The 20221-nt window shown below is 41.4% G+C and overlaps 1 protein-coding gene across 1 annotated transcript in view; it reads right to left on the reverse strand.

Moving 5' to 3' along the window:
• Positions 1-12754, reverse strand: part of LOC129769765 (uncharacterized) — a 20621-nt gene extending 7867 nt beyond the window's left edge. The window contains exons 1-3 of the mRNA XM_055772232.1: positions 12302-12754; positions 10003-12240; positions 394-2758 (exon numbers count right to left, since the gene is read on the reverse strand). Coding sequence (XP_055628207.1) covers positions 394-2758; positions 10003-12240; positions 12302-12638 — 4940 coding nt within the window. The 5' untranslated portion in view covers positions 12639-12754. The remainder of the gene's footprint in view (positions 1-393; positions 2759-10002; positions 12241-12301) is intronic.
• Between the last annotated feature and the right edge of the window lie 7467 nt (positions 12755-20221).

Below are 20221 nucleotides of genomic sequence, written 5' to 3' on the forward strand. Positions count from 1 at the left end.
GTCACGTCTCAAATATATTGGACTGGCGACAAGTGAATTCAACTATACAATATTTTTCAACTGATGATTTTGATAAAAATTTCTCAACTTTGACTTCGTTTACTTTAGATATCATGTGATTTGTACATGAAAACGAGAAAAATCCGTTTTTAGTGAGCTAAAACGTTGTCACGCCTGGAATGGGTCTTGTTGGGTGTTGTTCAGTTATATTGACGACAATCAGAATATAATTAAAGCATACATGGCAACTTGAACTTATCTGACAAATAGTCATATAAATTGACTGTTGAAAACGATAGATTGTACACAATAAATTCTGAATTTAACGGAGCAACAGCTTGTACACAAGCTACCATGTCCCCAATACGATACGATTATTTTGGGGAAACTTACCTCGAAAGATCCATGTGTCCTTTCATCCTCACAATCGCGCTGGCCGCCGCCAATCGCATTTGCTCGTCCTCGCTAGCCAGGCAAACGAACGGAAGGGATAGTGATCCGCATTTACCAGCCAAGTCGAGCAAATTTATACTCTCCGGCGAGAAAAGATACCCAAGCATCGGTAGCAAAAATGCCGGATCGTAAATCGCAGCGAGAACTTCCTTCTTGCCAGCGCAGTGATCTAACAACGCTGCCGGCGGTTTGCGATGTTTGTGGCCGCCCTTTTCGACGAATCGCTCAATTTCTGTGTTGGGCGAATATTTGCCCAACGCTTTTTCGTCCAGCTTCAAATCGTCGAAGTTCACCTCCGGGAGCTGGGCTCCGGCATCTAATTTCCTCCAGACGGGGAAGCTTCTGACGGTGTTGGAAAGCTTCTCTTTCGAGAGGATGTTGAACACTCCGGCATTGTTTGTGCGGAAGAGGGTTTGTTGATCAGAGGAGTCTTGTCCTAGGGAGAACTGCTTGATGGCAGCATCGCCCCACAAAAATGGACGATACTCATGTAGGTGAACACCGGACCGTTCGTAGTGTTGAATAAGCGCCAGAATGTAACGATTGCCTTCGGTAAGGGTTGCTCCGTATGATCCCAGCAGAAGCGAGATGTGCTTCTTATCCATGACGGATGGATTTTTTCGAGCAAGAACGAACAGTAAATGGGCCAACGATGTTTTGATCTTGAACTGGAACGGAACCAACATAACGTCGAGGAAGCGGGAGTGGGATAAAGCTAGCTCGTAAAATGACGCCACTTCTACGGGGCTACTGCTGTCTTTGTAGAACAGGTCTACCAAAACTGCTGCGATCTTCAACAGCACATGCAGCCTTTCGTCGTGTCGATTTGGATTCTCCGCAGATTTGTGTATATCGATTCCTACCTTCAAGCTTAGTTTACAGAAATTGGTCCAATTTGCTGCTTCGGTTATTTCCTTGAATTCCACGTCACTCAAAAGCTTGCAGCTTTTGCTGAACTTTGTCCAAGCAAAAGTAGCCAGGACAAGCTCATTCAACTTAGCGGTTTCCTTCGAAACATCGCCAACTTTCAGCAGAATGTTGAAGAATTGCAGTAAAACGTTGAAAACGTTTGTGTACACAATTTTAAGCTGCGCTTCATCTTCTTTCACTCCCTCCAAAGCGTTCCGGTAAATTTCCATCATGAGCTTCAACTGATAAACTTCGATCGAATCAATTTTGAGCTTTTTCTTCGCGAAATCCACGCATTCATTTTTCGGCATGCAGTGCTGAATCAGGAACCGATTCGCGGCCGTATTCTCCTTGTATATGACGGCGGCCTTTCCTGGTTTCTCTATTGTTTTGTTGAGACCACTTTTGAACTCGTTGTAAATCGTCGCTAGCAATTGCTTGTGCTGTTCATTGCCCCCATCGAATATGCCTTTCAGGGAGGCAACGTTCATCAACGGATAAACAAGTTCCTTCTTCGAAACATTGTTGGGTATGTTCGCGAGAAAAGTGTCACCAAATCGCGCATCTCGCCCGAGCAGAAAAGCTGCCAACTTGACCATCGGTTTCCCGATACGTTTACTCTCGAAGAAACACTGGAACAAATCTCCTTCCAAATGGGCGATGTTATGACTGAATGTATCCAGATAGCTATGAAGCGCTACTTCGAACGTTTCCAAATTTAACTCGTTCCCGTTCTCTCGGATCAGATCGACATAGATTCTCGTCAAACCACTCATTGTGTCCTGTTCCAGAAAGTAGCTATGATTCCCTGCCAATTTTCGCAGCCCAGACGTCAACAGATTGTAGTGATAGGTTTTCTCATTTTTCTCGTCGATGAATTTGGTATGCGACAGCTTGGAGTAGTGCTTCAGCAAGTCAACACAGTGCCGTTCGTTCAGTTCGAATATTTCCAACAGCCTCCCGACGAGTACGGCGTCCAACTCGCAACTATTCGCCCGCACCGAAGAGGATACGATTTCGGAAACAATCTTGTTCGAGTATAGCGTGGTGTGCTGGGAAAATTTTGCCACCGATTGCAATGTTTTCATCAGCTCGTAGACGAAACCGGTCACAAGGGCGGTCAGCTCCCCGGCGTTGTCGGTTTTCCGTTTGACGATTGAAAAATGCTGGTAGAGAACTGGACGATGACAGAATATATTTTTGAGCACTTCGCCCAGTTTTTGGTCCGCCTCCGGAAGATCGGTTTCTTCGGCGATAAGGAGCTCGAGGAAATGTTGAATGTAGAACAAGGATACCTTCGAGTAGGTTGCATCGAATTTACCCAGCTCGATCAGACGTGTTGCGTAGAAGATACTCTCGTGGATGAGATATACAAGTTCACAGCGATTGGGTGAACCTGGAAAGAGTGATTGTTTAAAATGATATTATTGTCTATTATTTAACATCAAATCAATATGACAGAAATTGTCTTAAAAAAACATGTGCTCGTTACTCAATTGAAATTTAATTTTATCATGGATGAGAAGGACATCCTTCTCGAACTGGATGCTGTTCCCCTCGATGAATGCTGGAACACCTTAAAATCAGCAATTAGCAGCACAGCAGAGACCGTCATCGGGTATGAACAACGAGGACAACGGAACGAATGGTTTGACGACGAGTGCCGAGCGCTCCTGAACGAGAAGGATGCAGCACGCGCAGCCATGCTGCAACGAGCGACTCGACAAAACGTGGAACGATACAGACTGAAACGAAGGCAGCAAACACATCTCTTTCGGGAAAAAAAGCGCCGCCTGGAAGAGAAAGAGTGTGAGGAGATGGAGCTGCTTTATCGTTCTCGAGAATCGCGGAAGTTCTTCAAGAAACTAAACGCCTCGCACAAAGGCTTTGTTCCGCGGGCCGAAATGTGCAGAAACAAGGAAGGAGGCATCTTGACGAACGAACGCGATGTGATCGAAAGGTGGAGGCAGCACTACGATGAACACCTGAACAGCGCGCAGACAGGAGACCTAGACGGCGCTGAGGAGGACTACACCGGTGCAAAGAACAACGACGACGTATCACCCCCGACGATGGGTGAAGTTAAGGAGGCCATTAATCAGCTCAAGAATCACAGAGCAGCTGGTAAGGATGGCCTCGTAGCGGAGCTCTTCAAGGGAGGGCCGAGAAAACTTGTAGAGTGTATGCACCGGTTGATAGTCAGGATCTGGGACACAGAACAGCTACCGGAGGAGTGGAAGGACGGGGTAATCTGCCCCATCTATAAAAAAGGCGACAAGTTGGATTGTGGGAACTATCGTGCCATCACAATCCTGAATGGTGCCTACAAAATTTTGTCTCAGATCCTCTTCCGCCGCCTATCGCCAATAGTAAGTAGATTTGGGGGAAGTTATCAGGCCGGATTCATGCCCGGTTGCTCGACGACGGACCAGATTTTTACACTGCGGCAGATCCTCCAGAAGTGCCGCGAGTATCAGGTCCCTACACACCACATCTTCGTCGACTTCAAGGCCGCATATGATACAATCGACCGACGACAGCTATGGAGGATCATGGACGAACACGGCTTTCCCCGAAAGCTGACAAGACTGATTCAGGCAACGATGAACGGTGTGCGGATCTCAGGTGAGCTGTCGGAATCATTTGAGACTCACAGGGGACTTCGACAAGGCGATGGAATCTCCTGTCTGCTCTTCAACGTGGCGCTGGAAGGTGTTATGCGGAGAGCGGGCTTCAACATGCGGGGCACCATTTTCAACAAGTCTAGTCAGTTTATCTGCTCCGCCGACGACGTGGACATAATCGGAAGAACACATGCGACGGTAGCCGACTTGTATACCCGACTGAAACACGAAGCAGGGCTGATTGGGCTTGGGATCAATGCGTCTAAGTCTAAATACATGCTAGCTGAAGGGACTGATCGCAACAGAGTTCTTCTTGGTAGTAGAGTTGTGATCGACGGCGACGAGCTCGAGGTGGTAGAGGAATTTGTCTACCTTGGCTCGTTGATAACAACTGACAACAACAACAGCCGTGAAATTCGAAGACGCATTGTCAATGGAAGTCGTGCCTACTATGGGCTCTGCAAATCCTTGAGGTCCAACAAACTCCGACCCCGTACGAAGTGTACCATGTACAAATCCCTAATTCGACCGGTTGTTCTCTATGGGCACGAAGCATGGACGATGCTTGAAGAGGACTCACAAGCGCTTGGTGTTTTCGAACGCCGAGTGCTCAGAACAATATACGGTGGTGTACAGGAAAGCGGAGTATGGAGAAGGAGAATGAACCACGAACTGGCGCAACTCTACGGCGAACCCAGCATTCAGAAAGCCGCCAAGGCTGGACGAGTGCGATGGGCAGGGCATGTAGTAAGATTGCCGGACAGCAGCCCTGCAAAGATGGTGTTCGCATCGAATCCGGTAGGAACAAGAAGGAGAGGAGCCCAGCGAGCGAGGTGGTTGGACCAGGTGGAGCAGGACTTGGCAAGAATCGGTACAGCCGGGAGTTGGAGAACTGCAGCCATGGATCGGGACTATTGGCGAAAAATTGTGAAGAAGATCTAATCTCTCAATGGGATGTAGTATCATTATAAATAAATAAATCCTTCTCAAAAACTCATTTGTAGACATATGAAAATCGAACGCAGTTTCGACGGATCTAATCATACGAACTATTGCACCAATAGCTTCGTACGCTGGAAACTCGGTTGCATCGGAGACCGTTGTCTCAGCATCCCGCTTCAAGCACGAAAGTTAAGCAGCGATAGAAAATGAGCGCAATCAACTTCACCGACTTTGCTAACCAAAATATCCTGTTGTATCCCACAACTTCTCCACGTGCAAGCGATGACACCGGCACATGGGCTTGGGTTTGGCTCTTTCACCTCTTTTTCGTAAAATATTGAGATGCGCTCAAGAATGCCTCGTCGCACCTGGACACGAGCGAAGCACATGTGTTGTATGCCCGTAAGAGTGCTCCCGAGCCTTTTACGTGTATCTGTCTCAAAGTGACATTTGGTGCTGTTGGTTGCTCTTCTGGTGTCAAAATTGTAATATGGCACGTAGAATAATTAGTGACGAAGAACTGTGTCCTATTTCAAACCATTCGCAGAGGCCACATTACAGCTTCAAAACTCTTAGATTACTTTTGGTGAGTTTTTTTTTTAATTTGGAAGGAATGTGTTTTCAATGTGAGAAGAGCAAATAATGAAATATCTCAAGTTATCGCCGAGAAGATGGGTAAAAGACGAATCTCTCTGATGGATAACAGGTCCTTCAATTTTCAGAACAGTAATTTATCACAGATGAAGAGAGACTTGTCGCATTGGTAATGTTTCATAGTTTGTTTCCCTTTTTATGTGAACCATTCATTATTCTTTTTACATGAATTAATCAAGCAAACCTGGGACTCCATCCAAGCTATCGCCGATCGCTTTCAATGTGGAAACACTCTTACCTCGTCATCGTATGGCAACGGACGTTGGTGTTCTCAGTCCGCAGGTACTTTCGAGGTACTTTCAGTACCTTGGACGAGTTGAACATTACGTTGGAAGACGTTAACATCATGAATGAGATCAACAATCTCTCCAGAATGCTCCGATTGAAACTACCGCATGGAGACAAAAAGGACCAATCCATTTTAGAATGGTGGTATTGAGTTATGAACTCGAAACCGGAACTATATAAATTGGTTTCTTCACTTTTGGCTACTCCTTGTACACAAGTTTGCGTAGGTTCAGCGTTTTGACACTAATTCCATCAAAACACCGGACGCTACTCAGCTAAGAAAATTTACAGAATCTTTTGTTCATTCAACTCAACTAAGAACTTCTTCGAAAAGTTTATTCAATTTTTCAAACTTTCAAAAACCGCTATGTAACAATTTAGATGGTTCATTTTTTCATACTGAAAACGAATTTCAGCCAGACCGGTTCAATCGATTCTGAGAAAACGAACCACCAGCAAGGAACTATTTTGGAGAGAGCATCCACGCTATATTGGCATCCAAAAAAATTAAAAATACATCTTTAAATATATCTTAATCAATCACCAAAACGTCCCAACACCCGAAAAAAAAACACCAAAATCCGTTATTTTTCGACCTTCCAGGGTAGGGTCGCCCCTTAATTCACTACAGTCTTTGGGACTAATTTCAAGAGCATGTAGCAATCATTTTCGCAGTTGGATGTTTTCGTGCCAACGAGAAGCCGCCCCGCACGAAGCAACGAAAATATTGCAGCCGCAAGTGAATCCATCCGAAATTACCCAAACCAGTCGATTGTGTGGCGTTCTCAAGTATTGGGCATCTTCCAAACCTCATTGTGGCGTATTTTGCGAAAAGATCTTAGGCTTCATCCTTACAAGATCTAATTGACTCATGAACTAAAGCCCTTTTGATCATATAAAGCGCCAAAACGTTTCCATCCAATCGGAGTTCTGCCAAATTTTTAAGAAAATGATGATTTTCATCACAAGATCATCTTCTGCGATGAGGCTAATTTTTGACTAAATGCCTTGGTCAACAAGCCAAATATGCATTATTGGTCAGATGCAAATCCACATGAGCTTCAAGAAACACCATTGCATCCGCAAAACAATTACTGTTTGATGTGGTTTAGACGTCGGATGAGTCATTGGATCATATTTCTTCGTCGATGAGAACAACCGTCATGTTACCGTCAATGGAGAGCACTATCGCGACATGTTGGAAGACTATTTTTGGCCAGAAATGGAAGATCTTAACAATGCGATATGCGGTTTCAACAAAGTGGTGCCACTTGCCGAACAGCGCACGTTACAATGGATTTATTGGAAAGTAAGTTTGATGATTGTGTTATTTCGAGTAATAGATCAGTCGATTGGCTGGAATGGTTCATGTGATTTGACGCCATTGGATTTCTTTTTATGGGGCTATGTCAAGTCACTGGTCTATGATAACAAACCAGCAAATTCATAAGAGCTTGAAGACAACATCCAACGCAAAATTCGTAACATTTTTTTCCTGTAGGAGGTTCAATCCAATGGTTTTTTTTCCTACATCACAATGTGTGATCTTTTATCAAAGTAATATTATAGAAAAGTTTACATATTTCTAAATTTTGTAAGGTTTTGTTTTTTGTTAGGTTATGTGAGGTTATGTACTCTCCGCACATAGTTGCTTTAAACAGATTTTGATGCCTAATAAAGTGATACAAATGTGAATGAAATTGATAGTAGGTGGTAGCTAATAGACTAAGCTATCATTTGATGCCAAAACCTTATCATATGGTTGCTTTTCAAAGCCATGAAAAATTATCGAAATTGCTGTTCGATTTTTCGATCGCTTGGCATGAAACGGACTAACATGAAATTCAACTATTTCGAACTTGTTGGTGGTCCAGAAAAGAACCGTTGGGTTTGCGTGGTTTTGCAGAAGCCACTAATGAAGTTTGATACATAATTATATTGTGTTCTCGTGAGAACCGTCTTTTTGTTCTCGTGAGAATGAGCCTGAATATGTGCTGGGGTACGTCGGTTTCTTGGACTTTTAAGTGAACTTGAAGTAATCAGATCCCCGCAATATCTGTACAATAAACTTATTGGTTTCGAGAGTCCAAGTTCTTTCTCAATTTCCGGTGCATTGAATTTTCCTGTTCCGGCCAGCTTTAGAATTCGATTCCTGCCACAATTGCTTATTTTGGAATTCCCGTAATTTTCTTCTTAACACCATATTTTTCAGCTTTCTTCAGCACATTTCGAATCGATGTTTGGGATTTGTTTACTCTTCTTCCTATTGATTACCAGTTTTCTTCAGTTCATCAACAACTCTTTGTTCTGATTCACTCGAATATCTTTTTTTTATGTTTTTCACCTCAGATCAACAAATTGCCAGCATCAGCAAATGTTTTGCGTACTAACACAACATTAAAACTGAAATGACGGATTGCTAAGTTTTAGGTGCGCCAATCACTTAATTGTGTGCGTTTAAACGAGTTTTCCTCCTCACAATGAAATCACGCAGTTTTCAAATTAAACGATTGTAGGTCTAAACTATACACCCGACGACCAATCAAATATAGTTACGAAAACAGATTTTCGATCGCTTGTTTGAGGACAACCAACCAAAATTAGCTTGCGCTTAAATGAATTTTCCTCGCTGTATTATACAGCACCACATTCTTCGACGGGCAAGACGCGAACGATGTTGTATTTCAGAAGAACCATCAGATCGAAAATACCATCAATGGGAGATGTTGAAATTAGCACTGAGTTCAAGGTACTTAACCGCTCTGGAGCACGGCTTCCAATTGAGGACAAAGCAAGAGTCCAATATGAGGATTCTCAAATATTTATGGAATCAGCGATAAAGCGTGATGAAACGTTATATAAAGTAACACAAAGTGTACTTATTCGTTTGGTGATTCATACAGTTATTACACATACAGTAATCATTCGATAACTGAACCTGGTTTAACTGGTCTGCTTTTTAACTTGGCGAACGTTAAAAAGCAGAATTTCGTAAACAATTGACGCCATATTCAATTTGAAGATTAGCTGTGAGGGGCATTCGAATGTAATTTGAGATGTTATCAAAATTCACATTATTTTCGCGTAACAAAAACATTGATTAACTTACAGAAAAATAATTTCCCCAAATTATATATCATACCTGTTGTCGCACTCAATGCAAAACTTGCAGTGGAAACCCTTTGTTTATCCAATTTCGAGATTAATGCGAATCAAACAATTCATTGAAATTCCCCTAGATTTTATTTGATGTTTTACATGCCGACCCAGTTAAAAAGTGAATGCCGATAACGAGTCTTCCCTTCTCGCCCAGTTATCGAATGATTACTGTACTAACAAGTATATTAGGGTGCCAATGAAGATGGTCATCTAGAATTTCAAAAAGTTACCCCATAAAAATGGTCACCACCTCGAAAAAACACCCTATCCAAAATATCAGCTCAATCGGACTTAAAGGAGAGTGGCGCAAAGTGGTTGAAGTTTGAGTTTTTGAAAATCGAAAAATCACCCAAGAGGGAGGTAAAGGAAATCGGGGTTTTCGAAAAAAAAAATTGATGCCAAATGTCTTAAAATTGCAAGAAACATCGAGATCAGCTGTCATCCCGAAAATATTTTTTTTTGTCAAAAATCTTACTTTGTTTTCGGTACACGAGACGGAACATATGGTTTTGGGTGCCAGTGAAAATAGTTATCTCGATTTTTCATTCGGAATTTGCTGCGAAATGTTGATTTGCACTATAATATACCTTATGCAAAATTTTTCCGAAAAAAAAATTAAGTCCAAAAGTGTCAATTTTTAAAATTTTTTTTTTCAAAATAACAGTAGATCTCGATATTTCATGTAATTTTAAGACATTTGGCATTAATTTTTTTCTTCGAAAACCCCGATTTCCTTCCCCCTTGGGTGATTTTTCGATTTTCAAAAAATTCAAACTTTGACCGATTTGCGCCACTCTCCCTTAAGTCCGATCTGATATTCTGCATAGGGTGTTTTTTCGAGGTGGTGAACATTTTATATAGGGTAACTTTTTGAAATTTTTAGGGTCGATTTTTTCCCATACATTCATTGGCACCCTAAAGTATATATAAGGGAACATATTATCAAGAGGTCTTACAAAAAAAAAACACTCACCATCCAACAAAACAGCTTCCAGCGACATCTCCTTCTTCAGCAACATCCTACTCAACCGTCCGAGAACGGTTTCCTCGCCGAAACCATCCAACGACTTAGCCTTGCCCTCGATAATCCACTTGCTGAAGTACTTATGCAGCTGACCTCCGATGTTTTTCGCACAATTTTCCACAATCTCCGGATGGGGCAACAAATGAAAGTACCTCAGCGCCACAGCTTCCAGATACGGATGATAACGCTCCGGTTTCTCGGTGTTCGCGTCAAACATATACAGCAGAAAATTGTTCGCCACCGGAAGCTCGATCGCTTCTGTCTGCTCCAACTGGCCGGAAGCTTCCGATTCCACGCGCTCGAACAGTTCGTCCAAATCGGTTTGTCGAATTTTTTCAAAGGCTTCGTTAATGATCGAGTGATCCACGGGCGAGCCTTGACGCCGCTCTGCGGCTTGACGGAATGACGACGCTAGGAAAGTGACAAGTTCCGGAACCAATTCTGGGTTCGTGTGATGCAGCGAGTGGAACCAGATCTCTATCTCCATGGGATTGTTTCCAAATAGGGTAGTGTTCTTGAAGAGGGCTAATATTAGGGCGATAGCTTCAAGCTGCATGTCCGGGCTTCCGTTGAGATAGACCTTGGTTAGAAGTTTCAATACCGACGGGAACAAATCGGAGTTGAAGGCGATGGACTGGGGTTCGAGGGCGATGACCACCTTGATTGCTTTGAATTCATACGATAGATACTCGCATTCGATAGCACGGTTACGATATACTGGATTCAGAATGTCCCGGTAGGTGGTAATGAATGACGAACTTTCGATATACGAGGGAAAAGTGTGTATGCATGATAGCAGAATGTCCATTGCGTGCTCCATCGCTATGTATGGTTTGGCCACCGCTCTATCAGAGCGGTGATGGATCATGGTGGCCATAATTGAGTCAATGGTGGGGAAAAGTGACAAAATCTGATTGATTACATCGAACTTTACCTTCTTCAGATCGAACTGATCCAAATTTTTCAATTTTGGCAGTTCTTGGAGATACTTCTCGCACTTACTCAGCATTACAGCCAGGAACTCGAAACCGAGAACCACAGTTATCTTTTTGTTGATTGAGTTCGTCACATACTCCAGTATTGTCCGTGGCAATGTCGCTTTGGTAACGAAATGAGAGACCTGTTTGGCATCTGCCGAAGTGAAGTTTTTTGTGATCTCCTCTGGTTTTTGTTGACGCAAAATTTCCAGCAAGAATTCTCGATGTTCATGATTCTTAGATTTTAGCAACGCGCCGAAGTTTTCAAAGACGAACGGTAGAACCTCAGGACATACTTCGAAGATCTTAAGTACCAACTTTTTCTGGTGCTTATTAAGCTGCGAGTTCTTCAGTGCCAGAAGTATGTGCTTGTGGCGAGAGCTTCCACGCCCCAAATCAACTAATTTTGGAACCAGATGATGTTTTTTGGATGTCAATAGAGGCATCAGAACTTTCTCAGCCGCATTGAGTACCGTATTTGTCTGCTGTTCGTCAATGTCTTCTTTCGCTGGTCCCACCCAATCGTACACATGAACTAAAGCCTTCAAAATATCCGTACTGAAAGTGGTCCTGTAGATATACTTATCGATTTCCGTCGACTCCAAAATAAACTGCTGAAACGTCTTCATTACCAGAACCACATTCTCGGCTCGGTCGAACACAAGATTGTTGACCAGCGGACTCAACAGCTGAAATCTGCTCAACCAACAGCGCACCAATTCGGCACTGGTATCAATCAGGAAGGATAAATTGAAATCCACAAACACGCCTCTCAAGGATTCATTGTCACTCTCGCATGAAACCTCCCGTATCTTCCCCAATTCCATCTCCGGTAAGCAAACATCCAGAAGCTTCAAAATATCCCGTCCGTGACGATGATCAACCAACAGAATCGCTTTCAGTATCCGAAATCCGGCAATCAATAGCGATTCACTCTGCTGACCCTTCAGTAAGCCTATGATAGAAGGCTTGTAATCGGTCAGAATTGTTTTGGCACACTTGGCTGCATAATCTGCGTGAGTCTCGTCATAACTGACACTCTCGATCAAAATGTAGTGGATCAGATGGAAGAGTTCCGCGATGTCGGCCAGTTTCTCCTTATCCAGCGAGCCCAGAACTTTCAACAGCGGCTTGAAGGTGCCTCCCGCGCGGATGAAATCCACGGCGTACGAAGGGTTCTGTTGAATTGATTGGGTAAAATGACGAATGACTGAAATCGAAATTGGCTATCAAAAAAACATGTTTCACAACGAAATATAATACAAAAATACCATCGATGGCAACCGATCCTTGGTTCAGTTTCTGGCGAAAGTTTTCAACCAGCTTATTAGAGGAAGAGGACCCATACGCGTCCTTAGCGCCACCTTTCTTCCCTTCGGTACACTCATCTTTCATTGCCTTCAATGACCGAACTTTTTTCCGTTTTTCGGCAGTCCCATTCTGTTTATTTTTTGCAATAGTTTTGTTTTTAATCTTCAATATTTTACTCTTCTTTTCAGGGGTAATAGGAGCACCATCATCTTGAATTTCTTCTTTCCTAAGCTTTTTAGCACTAAATGGGCACTCCTCAATCGAAATGGATTCTCGTTTCAACGCCATTATGGTCATATTCTCGCGGTACCTAATATTTCACTGTTTTCACGTAAATACTGCCCGAATTATGCGTATATAATGCGATTGCCAACGAAATGTGGTGCTCAGCAAACCACGCGGTAAACTACGAGCGACGTTCACAATCGGAACTGTCAAAAGGTGGAATGAGGGAAGGTGATCAAAATAAATACTACAACACGCACACCAGCTTAGTATTGTTGGTAAATATGATCCGTTTTTCGGACATACATGCAGAACGTAAGCGCCATCATAGGAGGGATTTTCAACTAAAGTTAGATGATTTTTACACACTGAAAGAAACCACGATATATCATCAACAAATAAAAAAAATGAGAATCGAAGTTGCAATTTCGGGTTATAAATTGATAGCGGGAGGTGGAATATACCTCATTTTAGAGCTACAAGCTTCCCACGGCCATTCATCAAATAAAAGTCTTGTTTTTTGGCGGCTTCGGCCTAGAAATGCAAACTCTTTAACTATGTTTCCTACAAGTTAGTATGGTTCTTTATTGTTGAAAAAAAGAGGAAAAAGTGGCTCCTTTTTTCGACGCTTTCAAAAATGTTGGTCCTATGCCGATCCGCCCACGGTCCTGAACTGGTCATGGATTTTTTTGCAGCGAATCTACTCCCAATTAGCCGAAAACAGCATACGTCCCTCATTATACAGGAAATAGGTTAAAATAGTTGACAAGCGGAAATCAAATATAATCTTGATTTGATTCCCGGTTTGTTAATACTAGCTTCAAATGACCAGCAACGATGGACACCATCTGAAATCATCCGGCGGATGGACTTTCGGATCGGTTACATAAATTCAAACACGATGAGTATACTCAGAGAAAAACTAAAAACGTTTGGAATGACAAATAGAGGAAATAACCGAAATCAATAATAACAGTTGCATGAGCGGTACATTATTATTATAGAGTTATGGCACTTCTCAGCATTGAGCTGGAATATTCACCTACCCCCAGGCTTCTTGAATGCCAAAGGGGGATAAGGCTCTGTGGTATCTTTTTTCTTCTTTTTTTTTCTCTTTATAATAGTGTCTGCACAATCATCGTGTTCTAATTGTGGTGATTCAGGAACCGTCGCACTATGTTACACGTTCCAAGAATCACCGCTTTCTGCATAACCGCAAGCTGCTCTATTACTTGCAGCTCCACCAATGACTGCGTGAGAGAGTGTGGAACTAAACCAGTAGCAGAGATCACTACTGGTATAATACGGATGCCTTTCAAATGCCACATTTGTTTTAGTTCTTCTGCCAAGTCGTGATACTTGGTTATCTTGGCAGCAAACGTAGATGGTAGATTGTGGTCTAACGGTATTGCAATGTCTATTATCAGCACTTCTTTCTTATTTTTATCGTATACCACAATATCAGGGCGATTAGCTGGTATTCGGGTGATCTCGCGATCCCAGTACAACTTGTAGCAACTATTTTCCAAAACCGGATCCGGAATATACTTGTAGTAGGGTACCTGAGTTGCGTTTTGATGCTAGCTGTTGATGAACAATCTTGGCAATCGAGTTAGGACGATTGAGATAAGCTGATTCGGCTGATTCGGTGTTCAATCGTCTCTCCTACTTTATTGCACTTTCTGCAGAAGTCGACAACGTTTTCGTGCAAGATGTACTTCCGGTAGTTTTTGGTCGCTATTATCCGGTCCTGGATGGCCACTATAAACCCTTCTGTCTCAGGAAAGAGTTCACCTCGCACCAGCCTTGGGTTCGATAATGTTTTGTTGATTTGCGCTTGCTCTAAACGATGGGGGTGCGTCCCATGAAATTCTTTTTGCTTCCACGAAGTTATTTTTTCTTCAGTAGTCTGCAAATTGCAGCTTAGCTCGTACTGCTCCTGCGCCAGATGCAGGGCACTGAATCCGTGTTCCGCCTCATAAATAGCGCGATAGATATCGTGACGGTTCGAAGTATCTTCGCAACTGCTGGATCTGGGAAACGCAAAGCGCTTTGATGTCAATGACACCTCTTCCTCCTTCAACACGTGGCAAGGTGAATCTTTCTATGGACGACTTTGGATGGTGCATGCGGTGCTTAGTGAACGTTACTCTCATCGTTCTTTCAATGGCTTCTAAATCGGTTTTTGTCCACTTCAGCCCCCCGAAACTATACGTGAGTAAGGGAACGGCAAACGTGTTGACTGCTTTGATCTTTTTGCCGCCGCAAAGGTTTGTTCTCAAAACCTGGTTTATTCTTATCAAGAATTGTTCCTGGAGTTCCTTCTTAATTTTTGTGTGACAAAACTCTTTCAATTGCAGAAATTCCAGGTATTTATAGGATTCGCCCTCCACCAAATCTTGAATCACCTCACTCTCGTTTATGCGGAATCCCTCAGTCTCCGCCAATACACTTTTACACTTTTTTTTACACTTTTCTATTCCGAGTTCCATCCGCACATCGGAACTGAAGTCGCTAACGCATTGTAGTAGAGTATGTAGCGCTTCTGTTGATTCTGCAAACAGTTTCAAGTCGTCCATATAGAAGGTATGGTTTATTGTCGTTGTTCTGTTGATATGGTAGCCATGGCTGCTTCGGTTGAGTGCTCTGCTCCAGGGGTTCATCGCAAGGCAAAACCACAAAGGGCTACAGGCTTGTACAGGCTCGTTAGACATGTGATTGGGCTGTACTTCGTCGCATTCGCTGTGTCTCGGTCCTTTGGCATCAGATGAGTAACTCCCCTGGTCACGAACTCCGGTGTTGTTTGGGGATTTTCTAGTACCTTATTGAAGCACTCTGCCATTCGCCCATGAGTTGAAGAACAATTTTTGTACCAGAAATTGTGAACGAAATCTTGTCCTGAAGCAGCCCAATTCCTGGAAAATCGAATGGCTTCGTTGATATCATGGGCGGTTACCACTACGGCAGGCATTGCTTCAAGTCCGTTTCCGTATTCCTCTTCCTCTGCCAGCCATATTATAGAAAATAATAATAATAATTATTATTATTATTCGGAGGCGATCTGACGTAGTGGTAACATCCATGCCTCTCACGCTAAAGGTCACGAGTTCAATTCTCACTCCCGACATTGTTCAAAAAAATGGAAGTAAAAGTGACGAACCAGCCAAATGAGTTGAAAATCACTATAATACAGATAAAAAAAAATATTATTCTTTATTATTTAGAAACTTAAGATCTACATCTTTTAAATTGTGGCGGAATAAAAATAATGACAGAACACATATTTTCATTTCTAATTAAAGTGCTCAAAATATCTCTTACTAAATAAACTCTCACATCTGACCATTGTCAGCTCATTTGGCAAAGAATTCCAAAAAGCGATACCTCTCACGAGAATTTCCATAATGTGCGGTGCGATGCTATCTTTCTGGCAATTCACGGATCCCTTTGCGGAAACAATCGACCGGTTTGTCGGCTAACCACGAATCGATTCAATTTTCGGCCCCATAAAAATTGAGAAGGTCTGGTCAACCAGGCCATGTTGCATCGATCGAAAAAGGTAGTAATCAGACGGAGCAATGTCTGGAGAATACGGCGGGTAGGATAGGACCTCCCATTCCAGCGTTTGCAAGTATGTTTTGACCGGTTTCGCGACATGCGGCCGAGCATTGTCGGGCTGCAAAATAACTTTATCGCGTATTTGTTGAATCTTCTTTGGAATCGTCTTTGGATGAATTATGAACAAAGGTCGAATTTTGTTTTCAGATGTTTTTTACATGATCTAGCAATATTGTTTTCAAATTTGAAAACGTACATGATTGAAACTGACAACAAAAACAGGTGCCAGTGTCATATAACATGAGTTTCGTTAGAAGCAGTACCATCCGAAATATAAATAATAAAAAGTATAATATAAAAGTTATATTTAAATGTTTTTGATTTTATGATTTTTCTACACATCCTGAATGTGAAAAAGAAATCCATTATATCTGCATGAAATTCAAATATTATTTGACATGCTTCGGATTGTCTTATTTTGGTCAAATATGCACCGTTTTGTTGTAAAATTTGTTAGCTTAATAGGTAAGTAGGTAGGTAGCTTAATAATACCTCTATCATTGAAGTCTTATTGGTTAAATAACTTTAGTAATCGATTTTAACAATCTTCTCTTGATTCCAATTTCTCATCACTCAGAAAGTTTTGCAACGCGAGAAAAAAACTAGTAATCGCTTGGTGCCAGGTTCGGACTATATGGATGCATTGAAATATCCCAATCAAGCTCCCTGAGTATCTGGCGAATCACTACAGTAATACGTTTTCCTGATGGAACACAATATCTCTTCTGTTGGCCAATTCCGATCGTTTCTGGTTAATCATTAGATTCAAACGATCCAGTTGTTGACAGTAGAGTTCCGACTTTAGTCTATTGCACTAAAACAATTATTTTTAATGAGATTAAGTGTTTTCTCAAATAAATCAAAATAAAAAAATAAGTATCAGTATCGGTACCATACACACCATTCACAATTTCAGCGGTCTGGTTTGCATACTCGCCTTCATCAAAGAAAAAGTGTAAAATGTACCGTTGTTGACTTTCATAGTTAACAAACACGCTGTAACTCACAACTGAATGAAACAAACAAAAAACTGAAAAAACAAAATTTGTAGTGTGGAATGTCTCCTTGACAGCGAGCATAAACTTGAAATTGTGTGATCGAAATTACACGGGATATCGATCACAAGAGCCATCCAACGAGAAAATAATGGATTTCTTTTTCCCCAACCTTATATTTAGGTACCTATTCCATCAAATTCCATTTGAAAATCCCATTCATTTTGAACGAGAAAAGTGTCACCCATATCTCACCCAGAAAATACATCCGTCCGTTTCTGGGTGACGGGGCGATGAAGCTGTTAAAACGTGATTGTTTGGAAGCAATGCTCATGAAAGGCTGCACTTTATTTTTTTCAACAGAGGATTCGATTTTAAGTCGAATATTGTGTTGTATTAGTATAAGGATTATGTAAATGGTGTTATACGTACAAGCTACTGATACAGCTGTATAAATTTTGAACCCAAGAACAGGTCTATTGAATGGAGACCGTTCGAGCAGGAATTACCTGAAAAAAATCGAAAAACTGACAGATGATAATTGTCGTTTTTGTAATTCCGATGCTGTAACTTCAGAACATTTACTGTGTCAATGCAGCGCATTAATGTGAATAGTTTTAAACATTCTTCGTCGCTTGGTTTTTTAAAAACTTTGTGTCCACTGCGTGTTTCAAAAATACATAATCATTCTGATAGATAATTATTATTCGTGCAAAACAAAAGCATTAAATTTCACTCATACCAATAATTTAATAGGAAGCTTGTAGGAAACGCTTGAGTATATGGTAACAGCAGAGCCACATGTTTTAAATGAAATGACTCGAGCTAAACATATATAGTTGGGGAATAATTTCAAAGCGTTTCTATTGATCTGTTTTTTGCAACGATTTGTTTGCTGTTTGGCAAAGGGTATATATTCATTCGATAGACCTCTTTCTGTTCTTCAAAACTATGTTAATTGTATTTTTGAGTTAGTTAATTTTTTAGTATTTTTGAGGCTTAGGAATGGAATACTCGGGACACTTGTGACGTGTATGGAGAAGGTGTCATAGGCGAGTATACAGCACGGGAATTGTTTGAAATGTTAAAAAATGGCAACTTTAACGATACGCCCGCAGCGGAAGGCCTTCTGAATTCGACGAAGAACGTCTTAAATCACTTTTGAAGGAGAACGATCATCAAACCAGTCGTGAACTGGGGAAAACATTAAGTGCGATCATATAACGATTCTCAATCACCTATTCGACTGAAAAGACCTGATCGATAACCATACTCCTTCACGACAACGCAAGGACCTCTGTTGCACAAGTCGTCAAAACCTCACTCCAAGAACCTGAATAGGAGATCCTTCAGCATCTGTCGTGTTCCCGACCGATTACCATATTTCCTGCTCCCTGTCAAACCATATGAAGGATGTTTCCTTCAATAACAAAGGGGTCCTTAAAAACTGGCTCAGCAACTTCTTTGACACCAGACCAGGAGATTTTTATGGCATCAACAAATTCGTCGAGCGATGGGGAGAGATTGTTAACACCAACGGATATATTCGGATTAACTTATTGGTATGATTATTATTTTTGATGTGAAACTACGTCTTTCAGGAAAGGTGCCAAATCAGAAAACAGGTCACGTTTTTATGAAATAAAGTTAACGTCAATAACTATTTTCACTGTGAACGACTTCTCATGATTTGCATAACAATCGAATTGAAAATTCTCTAAGATTTGTTTGATATGCTATACATTACAATTCGCTAATCTCTAAATGGTTTAAATTCCTGAAAACTGGAAGAACTTCCTTTGTTCTCATACATTTGTTCTGCCGATTTGTGTGTTAACCCTATCCGTATTTTGAATGCTCATAACTCGAGCATTTCTCAACAGATCGGAAAGATGTTTGCATCAATTGATAGGAACAATTTCTACGCGTCTATCACAACTAATAAAAAAATATTTTTCTTTAGATGGATAATTGAATAACTGTAAAATGTCAAGCGTTATTTAAACGCCCTAAATGCTAAGTTTTTATTAGCCCAATTTACGGTTTCCCCAACACAGACTTCAAAATCGATGTACTTGTGGAAATCCGCTCTGCAAATATAACTGCATGTCGGGGGTATTTTTGTTCCCACCGAGCTGTGTTTCCCTAACAAGGACTTCAAAATTAATGTGCCTGGGGGAATCCGCTTTGCAAATACATGCAAGTCGGAAGTATTTTTTGGTGTTGGGTAGTTTTGTACTCGCTAGTCGTTGTGCAGACCGGAATATGTTTCCCTAAAACGTACTTTTAAACTGAGAAGCCTGGGAAAATCGTCATTTCAGATACTAGAGGAGAATGAACTTTCGCGGTTCGAGAACTACGTAAACATGAGATGTGCAATAATTTCAGAGGAAAATGTAAAACACAATGATCTTTTGACAATTCTTCCGTTCACATATTTTGGTAGTCCTAGGTATCATATCAAACGTAAAAGGACGTTCATCAAATTTATTTGCAGCGAAGAACATAATCTATTACAAGAATTTCTATGCATTCTAAAATAATATTCGAAGTGATAAACAAGTTGATTGGATAATATAATTGCGTAGTTCTACGTCGAAAATATGCGGCCGTGTCCTAAATACAACCCCTTACTTTTTTGTTGTTGAAATAAATGTCTTTGGTAAAAACGCTACGAATTTATTTTCCAACCCAATATATATTCATTAATTTCATTAAATCTAGCGTTAGCAGTCATATTATTCATATTAGCAATAATCTTAGAAAACAATGAATTCATTCCTCATATTCCTCCATTATATTTACATACCGCCAGCAGAGAGGCAAACTGCTTGTCTAATTGTACTTCTTGGCAAATGACCGTCCTGTATACGCAATGAAAATCTATTTGGGGGATATATTCTTCCAGCAGCGCAATGATCATATGCTTTGGCCATGCACCCGAACTTCTCAAGATGATACAAGGAAATAATGCATAATATTTTCCTTCTAGTTGTACACATGTGCATAGAAACATTCCCACAAATACTTTAAAACACGCGC

Source organism: Toxorhynchites rutilus, chromosome 2, assembly GCF_029784135.1.
Source record: "Toxorhynchites rutilus septentrionalis strain SRP chromosome 2, ASM2978413v1, whole genome shotgun sequence".
Taxonomy (NCBI): Eukaryota; Metazoa; Arthropoda; class Insecta; order Diptera; family Culicidae; genus Toxorhynchites; species Toxorhynchites rutilus.